We start from the raw sequence: 13,428 nt of genomic DNA on the forward strand, positions 1-13,428 counted from the left end.
CCAGCCTCCTCCTCACAGCGCTGGTCGCCATCCATCCGTTCCTCCTGTACCACAACAGATGGTGACAACAACATTGCATCAAGCGGGGAGCACAACAACAGACCGCAGCATCCTGTCCGTGCAACACGGGCCTTTCGTCAGCATGCTCGGAGGGCAGGACCGCGTGAGGCTGTGACTTCACGCGGCAGGCAGAGGCACGAGCGCCGGCAGGCAGCACCACGGCCACTGGAGGAAGCTTCTCGCCCGTCTCCGTCGAGTGGAGGGGGGGAAGATGGCCGCTATGAAAATATTAACCAGTGGAGGGCTCTTCCTGGCGTTCTGCGCGCTGGGGCTGCTCGCTATGGCGATTTGCACCGACTACTGGTACGAGACGGACGCGAGGAGGCACCGAGAGAGGTGTAAAAACTACGCCAACAAGCGCAACGACCCGGGCTACATCTACATCTCCAACCACAACCTCCCCCTCCAGATGCCTCCGAAGAGGAGAGGAGGCGGCCCGGAGGCTGCTCCTCTCTTCAGGGGCAAGCGACACTTTGTGGCCGCAGCCTCGGCGATGGAGTCCCACTGCAGTCGGCAGTTCAACTCAACCGTGTCCGGCCTTTGGAGGAAGTGTCACCGAGAGGGATTCGACCTTGAAACCGAGGACCTTATTTACAAAGGTAAACAGTCTTGTGAGGAGCAGGCCGCGATGCACGTCTGTGAGCTCATCGCACCTTTAGCTTGACAACACAAACACAGCGTGGCCCATGCAGGCTCTCGTGAAAACCTCATTTGACTTGGTTGCCTATCAAAATAGATGGGGATGTTTCCTCAAGAGCATCCATTGTACATTCCTCCGCCCAAAAGGTGGTCATCTTTGTTCCCCCTTTAAACATTTGTTCTGGAGTCCAAGCAAAGAAAAACACATGGCAAATTATTCTACCTAAAATACCAATTAAGATTTCTCCAGTTGTTTTGTCAAAGATTAATGACAATAAAATAATAAGGCAAACACTTTACAACTTAATGCTGAACTTGACCATTTTCTGACACTTTTTAGAAGACTAACATATTTACATCTCAGCTGCCAGCTTGTCTCAAAAATGCTGACCACATATATTGATCATATTTCTTTGAGGTCAGCCTCTATAATACTGAGGTCACCAATGTGGCTCTCATGGGCACCAGGTACCTCCCGAAGGCCCACATGAGTAGCCCACAGGCCTGTTCTCAAAACAGATAACCAGTCATGTGACATTGTGATTTCCTAAGACTGTTGTAGAAGTGATCATTCGAATTCAGACTTATAGAAACTGTTGCATATTTTTTATATATCTGTTTCGTAATCATTGTGAGAAATCATAGATCATTAACTTGATTCAATGTTTTCACATAAATGAATATACTTGATTATTAATAATATGGCATATTAAAATTATTAAATGTAATTTGACCAAATGGTACACTATCCATAATATTGTAGAATGAGATTTTACTTAGGGTTGTTGTGTGTATTTGGTTGGAATGTCAAAACACATCTTACTGTATGTTTGTACAAAAGTCAATTGCATGCAAATATCCATAGTTGAAGATAATGGCAAAGTTGGTTTCTGAACAAACATGGTGCATGATATGTAAATGTAAGTTCTTATGTCACTATTTGCTCATATGTGCTAAAGCATTGGGACCATCGAGTAAGTAAGCTCAGATAGCTTTGTTGTGTCCATTATTTTTACTTGAATGAAATCCCATAATCATACACAGATGATGCAAATCTGTGTTTTGGTAAAAGTGTATAATAATTATTGGGCGACATGATAATTTCTTCCCTCAAGTGCAAAGATAATTGAAGTTCTTTGACGAACAAGATTGCGAATCATCCTCAGAGGCTCCGTGGCAACTGAGTTGCAATGCCAACTCTTTATATAATCAATATTATGGTAGTTTCTGGAAATAATTAAAAACACAACTCTAACAGAGTGGGAACAAAAATGAGTCACACAGTTTGTATCATGTCAAAGAAATGTGTGTGAAGTGTAGTGAAAATTTGCTCATTGCAAATGGTGCCATATGTATGCCTTAGAATGTGATGATGTGACAGTTTGGTATTTATTAATCACTCAAACATTTAAAATGTTGCTGAGCTGGGCTGCTCCTACACGTCATGTAAAGGCAGATGACAGACAATTTTTTAATACAGGTTAAAAGCTTGCCGGTCATTGAGGTGATAGTATAGATAGCGTTAGCATCTAGCTTCCGATCAGTTCGGGATCACCACTTTGATCACCGCAAATAGTTTTATATTGGACGGGGTCTGTGTCTGTACCAGACATTCAGGATTGGTCAATGTTGTAATTCCCAACAACCAGTTTTGTTTTCACATTTTCCAGCTTCATATTTTCAGCTCAGCAGTAAAGTGCTATAAATGACGTTTGATTAGTTCTTCTTCGCGTCCATCCTTACGTGAGTGCAAGCCAGTGGTCAGACTGAGACACCACCGTTGAATTAAACGTTGACAAAAAAAAGAAGAAAAAAAAAAAGAATTAAACGTTGACAAACTTGTGTTGCCACAACTCTGGCTAAATGGTACATTCCTGTATTCGCTAAAAACAATTTGTACAGCAACATATTTTGATCGAGACTTTTTATGGCCACTGGATTATTTTTTCCATTTTATTTAATTTTTGTAATTAATTTATTGTGTGTTCTATACAAAATATGCATTTTATGAACAAATTGAAAAAAGAAAATTGCCATTAATTTCATGCAATTTTAAGGAAATTTGCTATATTGGGATATATAGGTCTTTGTTGAAAATTAACAAAAATTTTATGTATCAAAATTACTAGTGGTATCTATCTGCACTTGGCATCAGTATCAGTGAGTACTTGTATTGGTATGAAAAAGGGGTATCGAACATGCCGAGTATTTACAGTATGTGCAATGTTTCACTTTTTCTTTGTTTCACCAGGAATAATTCAAAGATGCACCCCAGTAAAGTATCACTACACTTCGTCCATTCTTCCACGAAATTTACCCGGCAACATCACAAAGACCATACGGCAAGATGAATGGCATGCACTTCGTGAGTAACAAATTCTTGTATTTTTATGGAGAGTTGCTTCATTCACACTTGAGTTGTTGTCTCTTTTTTCGACATTCAGCATTCTGCTTTTTCTATTTAGACTTTTAGCACACACCACATAATGTGATGATGCTGTTGTTGTAATTCTGTTGTTTCTCCGACATTAAAGAATGTAGTTTACTACTATTTTCTTCTTGTTTATTTTCTGAATCAAAATGAAAAAGTCAAATTAAGATTTTGCACAGCAATGTTTGTCTCATGTTTGTGGCCATAAAGCTGGTGGTGTTTTGTTAAAATTGTTAAAATAATGTCATCCACTCCAGTGGACCATCTCAAGTGTGATGTGTTATTTGCTGTTTGAGGAGTGTTAAGTGAGGGTAAATCAAAAAAAAAAAAAGATAATGTATTTGTGATAACGTGGTGAATAGGACCACTCCCTCACTCTTAAAGTGGCTTCTCCTTTGTACCATTATGACCATGAAAGAATGACGAGAACTTGACTTGAGTTACACACGTTTTCATTTGTACAATATAAGAGTTTCCCTCTTCCTTACTCATCATCAGTCAGTGGACCAAAAAAGACATATTAGCTAAGACTCCAAACCACTCCAGTTTGTCACCATCCACGTCTAGTGTATGTTTACACTAGACCAGAGTTTGAGAATGTTTTCCCTTCAGACATCATTGTGAATGGAAAAGTTAGGAACTCGTTTCGAACTGTATACAAAACGTGCATTCCTTGTTAAGCAATTACAAATAATCTGTGAATAAAGATGCAAAATGAGTCGTTTGATAAGATATGGCATTATGGAAAGCAATTTGAGTGTTTAATCAGGAGGCTTGACATCCAGTTTACATTCTTTGTCCTCATTAATAAGACAATTCAACAGACTCGTCAGGCCAAAAGTTTGGACACACACACATCCCATTCAATGTGTTTGCTCTATTCTCATGACTATATACATTTTAGATTCTCACTCAATGCATCAAAACTAAACATGACAAAAAGGTGACATAACTGAAAACATGTTTTAGACCTTAGTTTCTTCAAAATAGTGACTCTGATGATATTTTTGCACACTCTTGGCATTCTCACCTCTGGAAATTCTTCAATAGTGTTGGAAAACCATTTCAGGCGACTACTCTTGAAGCTCATCGAGGGAATGCAAAGAGTGCAAAAAAAATCATCAGAGCAAAGAGTGACTATTTTGAAGGAACTAGAATTTAAAATGTTTTCAATTATTTCCCCTTTTAAAAAAAAAAGTCTCATATTCAACTTTTTCACATACTGAAATAGTTCTCAAATGTGTAAAAGACATGTATGTGACATGCATTCTTCGAAATTGACTTTGGAGCTAATGTTTTTGCTGTCCCTAAATCAGCCCAAAAAACGCTATGTTCAAAAAAAGCCTGTTTTAGAGGCGTGTCACTTTTGTGTAAATAGCTGCACCAGACCACGCCTAGGCCATACCTTCTCTCTAGAAGGGGCTGTGATTTTGGCTCTGGTAGCCAATGTGCTAATGGCAAGCAGAAGCAGTGTGGTATAACCGTACCAATTTGAGCCAGACAGACATGTCTTTTACTCATTTGAGAACTATTTTATGATGTGGAAAAGTGGCATAACATTTTACCGTAAGAAAAAGTTGCATAACGTTACTACAGAAACTATGTTGTAGCGTTAGTTTGCGATTGTTTGGGCAGTCGTTATTTTGCCGTAACCGGCAATTCTCCTGCGAGCGTTATTTGACCCTGAATGTCTCTGATTTATCGTGAATTCTTGTAGACATTTACAGGCGGTTATGAATAACACAAATGTGCATTTAGGGCACTGTGCAACGTGAATGCCGTCTTGTCGAGACCACTTAGCGGCCGGTTAGCATCACAAAGTGATGTCAACTAGGTGGCAAGTTGCCAGTCATGGCAAAATAATCACCGCGGATTGTATCTTGGCAAAACAATACGCAACCACTTCAGTATTATCCAACCACCATCTGCCTTCTCATATCTGACCTCTTGTAACCAAACAACCTCCACATGACAAATGTAGCTCCCACTTTAGGCACTAAAAATACACCGGTAATATGGTAGAAGGTATGATATGGCACATCTTGAAAAATGATGGCTAAATCAAAATAAAATGTTAAACTTACATCTTTCATATTTGCAGTAGTTGCAAATCCAGCTCTGAAAAGGTTTTCATTAACAAAACAGTCCTTCGGGAAATGTTGTCGGGACACGTCCTTCAAAAATAAAGTTAATCCACTGTCTTCTCAAAGACTCAGACGAGAGATTAACCCTTTCTTTCTGATCGTTGCTTCCCCATTGTTCTCCACAGAGTATACGAGTAGAAAAAAAAAAGGAGCAGCCAGCTTCTCAAATTTCTGTGGGTGTGACAAACCTTTACCAGAGGCGATGCCACTAACCCAAGGGTGCTGGGTCGTGTGCACTTCTGTGTTTTATGGACATCACCAAGTCATGGAAGTTTAATCTGCCCGTTTGAAGCAAGCATTTTAGAAAAGAGGAGAAAGCTATAGAAGTCGCGGAGTGACTTTTTTCATACCTGGTTGGATTGTAGACAGGCCGGGGATGGATATTATTGATTAACAAAAACACCACTAAAGTGCATTTTCATACTATGAGACCTTTAAGTACATAACTCCACATGTGTTCATTCATAGTTTTGTTGCCTTCAGTGAGAATCTACAATGTAAATAGTCATGAAAATAAAGAAAATGCATTTGCATGAGAAGGTTTGCCCAAACTTTTGGTATGTACTGTACGTATCATGAATAGGGGGCACTAGTAGAATGATTTTGACTTACTAGTAACATTTTTTCCACTATAGTCTTCCACTAGTGTAAACAGGGCTCTAGATTAACTTTTTGCACTGGTTGCACTGGCGAAAAAGTCGAGAAGAATTACAGCAATGATAATAGACCTTTCGCAAAAGCCCCTCCCCCTTCAGTTGAAGCTTCCGGGTCCGACATCCCTCTGGACACTTTCAATGTAAATGAATGTACCAGAGCATGTCAGTCAGTGTTTTTGGAGCAATACAAGTGCTCTATCTATCTATCTATCTATCTATCTATCTATCTATCTATCTATCTATCTATCTATCTATCTATCTATCTATCTATCTATCTATCTATCTATCTATCTATCCATCTATCCATCTATCTATCTATCTATCTATCTATCTATCTATCTATCTATCTATCTATCTATATCTATCCAAGAATATAGTAATAAATAGTAAAATATGCAGAAAAGATGGCGTCACAACTATCGATGCTAAAACATACAGCTCTCTAGCTAAGTCTGAAGTAAACAAAAACAAGTGTCTCTCTCTCTCAGCGTGGAAATTACAATCCCGCAAAGTAATTTCTATTTTTAATAAATGCACTTGTAAACTGATTACGTCTTATTTTTCTCAGTCTGTAACAGAACGGTTGTTTACTCAGAGGTAGTACAAAATGCTATGTGAAAGATGAACACAAAATAAGTTCAAAGTGCCTGTTATGATGCTATGTTCACTTTGGGTAAATTGATGAAATATCACAGAGCTCCCAGTATGAGACCCAGCGTCAACGTTAAGTTACCCAGCTAACAATAATAATGATGTAGATCAACTTAACGAGTTATGTATGATCCAAATATTTGTAAAAATACACGCTCAAGCAGGTTTGCGTCTGTTGATTGGGCTAAATAAAGATGTCTTTCTAGTCTATGTATTTTTACGAGGCATGACTGCGACATCGCGTCATACAGAACTCGCTGAAAATGGAGAAGCACTCGCCGATTTCAGTGATGAATGGCCGATGGTATTCTGATAAAGTACAATATTAAATAATCATAATTATGACTTTGATGTCCATTTTTGTGGATGATCTTGCCTCTAGAGCTAAAGTGAATTTGACATTTTAGCTATTTCGGTTGCTAAGTAGCCCATTATAGCTACTTTACAGTCTCTTAAATTGGAGCAAACGTAGCGTTCCAATAAACGTTTGTTTATTTTGGAGACTTGCAGACTCACTTAGGCTTCGTTCACACTGCAGGCGATTGCGACCCAAATCAGATTTTTTTGCCCAAATGCGACCTATATCTGACTTTTTTATGTCAGTCTGATCGGCTCAATTCCAATTTTTTCATATCCGACCTGGGTGACTTTCATATGTGGTCCTAGATCGGATACGTATCCGAATTTTTGCAATGCAACCGCAGTCTGAACGGCTAGGTCGCACATATCCGACCTCAACGTCATCAGATAAATGTCCAATATGCAGCCCGCGCAGGCGGGGGCATTAAGCTTGATTTATGCTTGACGTTGTTTCGAGTAACAGTTGTGACTTTATATTTGACTTGAATTTAATCCCACTTGAAACATGAAGTATAAAGATGACATTTGTGGTGGTGATATTAGTAATTTAGCCACGCAGACGGCTCATTTATTACATGTGACAATGACGTGACGTCATCATTAGGGAGGGGAAAAAAAGGAGATGTCTCCGTGAGATGAGGCGCTCGAACAGACTCGCCTCATTTTCACAAAATATTATTTCTACCTCCTCCTGCATCACCTCTGTAGATACGAGATGGTAAAAATATTAGCCCCGACGACGGACTTCTAAAAGTCCGCGGCCCTGACACGCTGGATCATACGTATTTACTTCCGCAAACAGCGTTGTGAGTGACGTTGTATCTTCTTCTTCTTCTATCACATTACATCCTCACAGCAGACAGACTAAGGTCGCAATTAATAGGTAATGTGAACGCTTACACAAAAAAAAATGATTTCACCCAAAAATCGGAATTGAGCATTAAGACCTGCAGTGTGAACGCAGCCTTAGACTTACAGATTTAGCTGCGAGTGAGGCTGTCCACACTGTACAATCCATTGAAGACATCGCTCCACTTTGTAATGGAAAGAATAAGACTCCACCTGTGATCACTCTTGGGATTTCTCATGTTCGATTTACACAATCCTTGGGCACATCGCTTCACTATTTTTGTTGTTGTTGCCTAGACAATAGTATAAACGATGACTCGTATTAAAATGGCTAGATTGACGGCAATGAGCACGAAAAAGTCCACGTTGTACCGGGAAAGCTTGCAGGCAAAAGAATGCAAGCGGTACGATGTAAAAATTGGACTGATCGCCGAGATCCCTACATTGAAGAAGGAAGCTTACGCCAGCCACTAGTTACGTACATGGGGTGAACTACCTTATAAATGCGAAGAATGCAGTTAACCTTTGAAAAACTAAAGGCATATAAATAAATGGAGGCAGTCAACCAGCTGTGTTTTGGATAAGCGCGAAGTGCAACGCATGACCGTGAACTTCAATGTGTTTATAGTGACGGACGGCAAAGCTACGTCGCAGCTTAGCTTAGTTTATATTGTGCTCATTAAAGTATGCTGTATATTTTACACCTTCGGATCTTTCGGATCTTTGGAATGGAATAGAATCCCAATGTACAAGTTCTGTCAACTTTCTTAGTACAGCCATGTACCTAACACAAAACAACCATATTGGTTATGAAAAGGAACACTTGTTTCCTGAAGTGCCGCGTACTGTGCCTTCTGCTACAAAAAACAAAACATATGGTGGACGCATGACGCTGTGACGCCACACGGCTAGTAGCCATGTTGGATTTTTATTCCGTCTCCGGAAAAAAAAAAAGAAGAAAAAAAAGAGACTTCAACAAGACGCTTTTCTGACGTCATGTCCACTCTTCACTCATTGGTTCATTCCACTGTCTGTTAGCTCAGGTTTGCTCCGCCTTAGAAATGCAACTAATAGGGCAAAGTCGCAAGTGAGTCTGGATTTCCAGGCTAGGGTAGAGAGAGTAGCCAAAAATTTTACTCAACTAAGAGTGGCGTTACTTCAACATAATATTACTCAAGTTAAAGTAAAAAGTAGTCATCAAAAAAAATCACTTTAGTATAAGTAAAAAAAGTATTCACTGAAAAAAAATACTCAAGTACTGAGTATGACAAAAAAAAAGTATTTGTTTTGTTTAAAAAAAAAAACACATTAAGGAACAACAAACACAAGTTTCAAACTTTGTTTTTCACAGTTTTCACTTCAACAATCTCAGTTACTGTATAAAACAAAAATTGAATATGGCAGACAAATGGAAGACAAACTAATTTGAATAACATTTCATGACGCATTTCATGCTGACAGTATCTGCAGCATGAGATAAATAATTATGAGCACTGAGTGCTTTCATTTATTGATATTTTTATATATATATATTTATTTATTTAGTTATATATTTGGTCATTTTAAAATTTCCATTTATATTATTTTTTGTATTTAATTATTGAATTCTATTTTTATATCTCTTTTTATTTTCCCTTTTATTTATTTATTGGCATTTTTGGTCCTCCATAGCTGAGGAATGACGGATTGACAATTACAATGCTAAAATATTGATTGATTGAGGATGACGGGAGTCCCGACTGTTGACGATTGCCGAATGACGAATGCTCAAAATTTATTGACTCTCCCACCTCTGGCAGTTAATCTGTTCTCTCTTCAAAAAACAAAAACACACCGCCAGCCCAGTTAAAATAGATCCTCTTGGAGTTCTATAGCCGTCAATGGCAGTGAGTGAATGAGTTATCATGTTGTTGTTTTTTAAATTTTGCACTCAACTGTATTGTACTGTATAAAACCAGAGTGATAATTATTGCACTCCACATCAGATGCCAATGGGAGCACAAAACAGGATTGAATCAGACGTTGTTGTTTTTTGGAGGGGAAAAAAATATGAATTACAGCCTTTGTATTGGACAATAACAAAAGTATTCTTACAGTTTGTGATAGAACTGTAATTGGTGTGATAGCTATTGTTCACATGACAAGTTTGTAACCTTGTCATCTCTTCTCGCAGATCTAAGAAGAATGACGGCTGGCTTTGTTGGTATGGCTGTCTCCATCATTCTTTTTGGCTGGATAATTGGAGTGCTGGGATGCTGCCAACAGCATGACCTCATGCAATATGTAGCTGGACTACTCTTTCTCATGGGAGGTACTGTGTGGAAACATTTGCGCATATTTACACCAACACTGACCAGCCAAAACATTATGACCACTTCCTCACTGTAATGACATCCAAAAAGAGTACTGTATCAAACAAGCTGCTTTTATAAAGATACTAATGTTTACGCTCGATTGACACTATCAGAGAACCGTATTTACCCAAATGTTGTGATTGTAACAAGCATTGGTGTACAACAGAACTGTATTGTACAAAAAGCAGTTTTTCTAATATTTTTGCCTCTTTCATATAACTAATTGATGTGACCAAACTATTAGACTCGGGCTTTCATAGGATTCAGTACAGCTGTACATTGCAAAACAACCATGTCAATATCACCATAAGGTGCCTTTAAAACGTCCCTATTTAAGCCCCCAAATTCTGAAATGTTAAAATGAACTTCATCTTTATTACATTAAGCAGATGTTGTGCTCTTACAAATGTGTTTTGGTCAAGCTCACAAAGCCCACCAAAAACAAAACAAAACATAAATCTACTGCAAGCAGACAATGTACAGTACATGCAAACAGCAAAATATGTAAGCTTGCTGACGGGCTGGACGTCGAACGATGACAGGATGGACATTTTTGACATTACGTCAGCGCTTGAGGGAGCAACATGATTACTGACTGCAAACTGTTGAAAAGAAGTGGGTCATTTCACTAGACTCACCACAGCTAATTTATTATAAAACCACATTGAATATTTATTATTTACTATTCTGACTATTATCTACAATTTCACAATTTTTATATCTAGAATTTGGTACATACCGGTACATGTCTCATGGAAAACTTTCTACAATGGTTGTACCTGATTATGGTTGGTCACCTCACGTAAGAATTTCAATTTACAGTAAATCAAAGTTATGCGGCTAACAATTAGCCATCCAAACAAAACAAGCTAGCTAGCCTTACAAGTAAAATTATAATGAAAATATATATTTGTTGGAAAAGATGAATATCAATTGGGGTTTTTTTCAGGTCATAAAATGCTTTGTTCAAATATAACCACTACATAGCAGTTGCTAAAAGGAATTATTTTTATTTTTTTGACATACCGGTAGTTGAGAGACAGTACAAACCTGATAGCTGCTCCCATGTGTTGTTGACTGTCTTATGGGTGATAAAAACTTCTTAAAAAGTTCTGTCTTTAAATGTTTTTCAAAATAAAACTCCCAAATTGCTTATTTCTTTTTGGTCGCACCACATAATAATTCATATAATGGGCATCATTAGACAAACTGCGTCAATGACCCAAATATATTCAGAATTTTTCAAATGATTTGACCCCAATACCGATTCCGATACCGAGCTTTGCAGTATCGGCCGTTATTGATGCCGTATCAATACCTAGTTTTTAAAATTTTTGTTTTTGTTCAACATAAAAAGCTGCCCTGCCATTGGTTCAGAGCATTAAAGGGCCAATAGGATATCTTGACTGGGCATGCAGTGAACACGTCACACATCAGTGAATGTCGGGCACAAGCAAGACACAAGATGCTGCATCCAAAGTCCTATATTAGCATCGGAAATAATGGTATTCGCATGTTACTTGTTAGTATTTGCCGATGCTAATACCACTGTTTTAATGCAGTATCGGGGCCTCTACCGATGCTGGTATCAGTATCGGAACAACACAAATTTTCAACATACGGTAGTACTCTGCATTAGCCACCGTTTCAGCCTCTCTTGAAGAAATAAAAAATGTTGGTCGTCAATGAAAACAGAAGAAGGTTTCTTAAAGGGGGCAGTTACTCCATGACAGGGTGGACAACAATTTCAAGGACACATACCAAGCTTTCAATATTATAATCAAAATAGATTTGACATGATTGATCAACATGGCTTGTTTCATCAAATAACCCACTGTGTACAATAAATTCTTATTCTTATTAAAAAACATATATTTTAGGTTTTAACCATTTATTACAAACACTGTAGTTAGCAGAGCGGTGTGTGTGACATGCCGAAACCTCCCATATTCCAATGAAAAGGCAATAGTATAAAACGAAAGAAACACAAAATAAGAGTCTTCTCAGTGTACTAGTATGTGTGCAAATGCTTGGCCACTTTTAATAAGACCTCAGAGTTTCCTTATCCTTCTACATTTCCATGACGACTGAGGGATTCTGATGAGCACACCAAGGCACTGGTGATATTGACTCAAATGAAAACCAATATGACAGTGTCACAACTCAACATAATTACCTCCATATAAAAAGTCAACACATACCTGTTAAACACAAGGACGCGCGCATTATGACGTTACAAATATGTGCCACTACCATAGAAGAGGGGAGGGCTTGAGGAGTTGGGCACAACTTGAGCCACAACCACAACAGATGGACCAACGTGGCATGTGGGTTATTATTGGCGGATTTCTTTATTATCTGATTTATCTGTATGATGTCAAATTGGTCGATAATTGGCCACCGATATTATCGTTTAAGTAGGTATAGGTTTAAAAAAAAAATTGAATAGTCGATTTTGAACCAATTTTACTTTCCAAACCCGATATAGATTTATAAAACCATGAATTTATTATTTTATATATATCTTTTTTCCATAAATTCTCAAGAAAGTAGAATGTTTAAAGGATCATTTTTTTGTTGTCTTACTGTTTTCTTGAAATGTACTGTAAACATGAATTTAAAAGTATTTACTTACATTTATGAAAGACCTGACTTATTGCACTTTAAAACAATTCAGAATCTTTTTAATTTATATTTACAATTATTGAATTATATTCTGAATTATTTTCATCTAATCCTTGCTGATGTCAATGTTTGTGTAACACTTTACAGTAAGTGATTATAAAACATATTACTTTCAAACTTAATAATTTGAACAGTTACTGTCTCCGCAAATTTTACATTGGAATTTAATATTTGTGAAGTTTTTATCATGTCCTTGACATTTAAGAATCCATGTGCCATAATTAACTAATTCAAACCCAAAAATGTGTAAATATGTTTTTTAGTACTTTGTCCTTCACTCCCAAAAACATTTGTATACATTTTTTTTTAATGCAAGATCACTCAGAAGGCTCTGATGCAGCTTCTGACATGGAGTGACTTAAAGCAATGGGGGGGTGGGGGGGGGCGGCCAGCAGTTGACAGTAGAGTATAAGAGATTAGCAGGGCCAAGTTCTTTTTGTCAGTGTTTTTACCAGGAATGGGAATATTGATGAAACTTAGCTATATTCTAATGCTAATTGCTGCAAAACAGAAACAGTTACAAATATACTTTGTTTTCCTGATGAAAGAAGAGACTTCAATCTTTCTTTTGATAGGTTCCATGTTTCTATAGTAATAAA

The 13,428-nt window shown here is 37.8% G+C and overlaps 1 protein-coding gene across 1 annotated transcript in view; it reads left to right on the forward strand.

Moving 5' to 3' along the window:
* The window catches only part of tmem276b (transmembrane protein 276b), a 20,557-nt gene continuing 7,129 nt past the window's right edge, over window positions 1–13,428 (forward strand). The window contains exons 1-3 of the mRNA XM_077564234.1: window positions 1–659; window positions 2,951–3,064; window positions 9,964–10,101. Coding sequence (XP_077420360.1) covers window positions 272–659; window positions 2,951–3,064; window positions 9,964–10,101 — 640 coding nt within the window. The 5' untranslated portion in view covers window positions 1–271. The remainder of the gene's footprint in view (window positions 660–2,950; window positions 3,065–9,963; window positions 10,102–13,428) is intronic.

Source organism: Vanacampus margaritifer, chromosome 4 (genome assembly GCF_051991255.1).
Source record: "Vanacampus margaritifer isolate UIUO_Vmar chromosome 4, RoL_Vmar_1.0, whole genome shotgun sequence".
Taxonomy (NCBI): Eukaryota; Metazoa; Chordata; class Actinopteri; order Syngnathiformes; family Syngnathidae; genus Vanacampus; species Vanacampus margaritifer.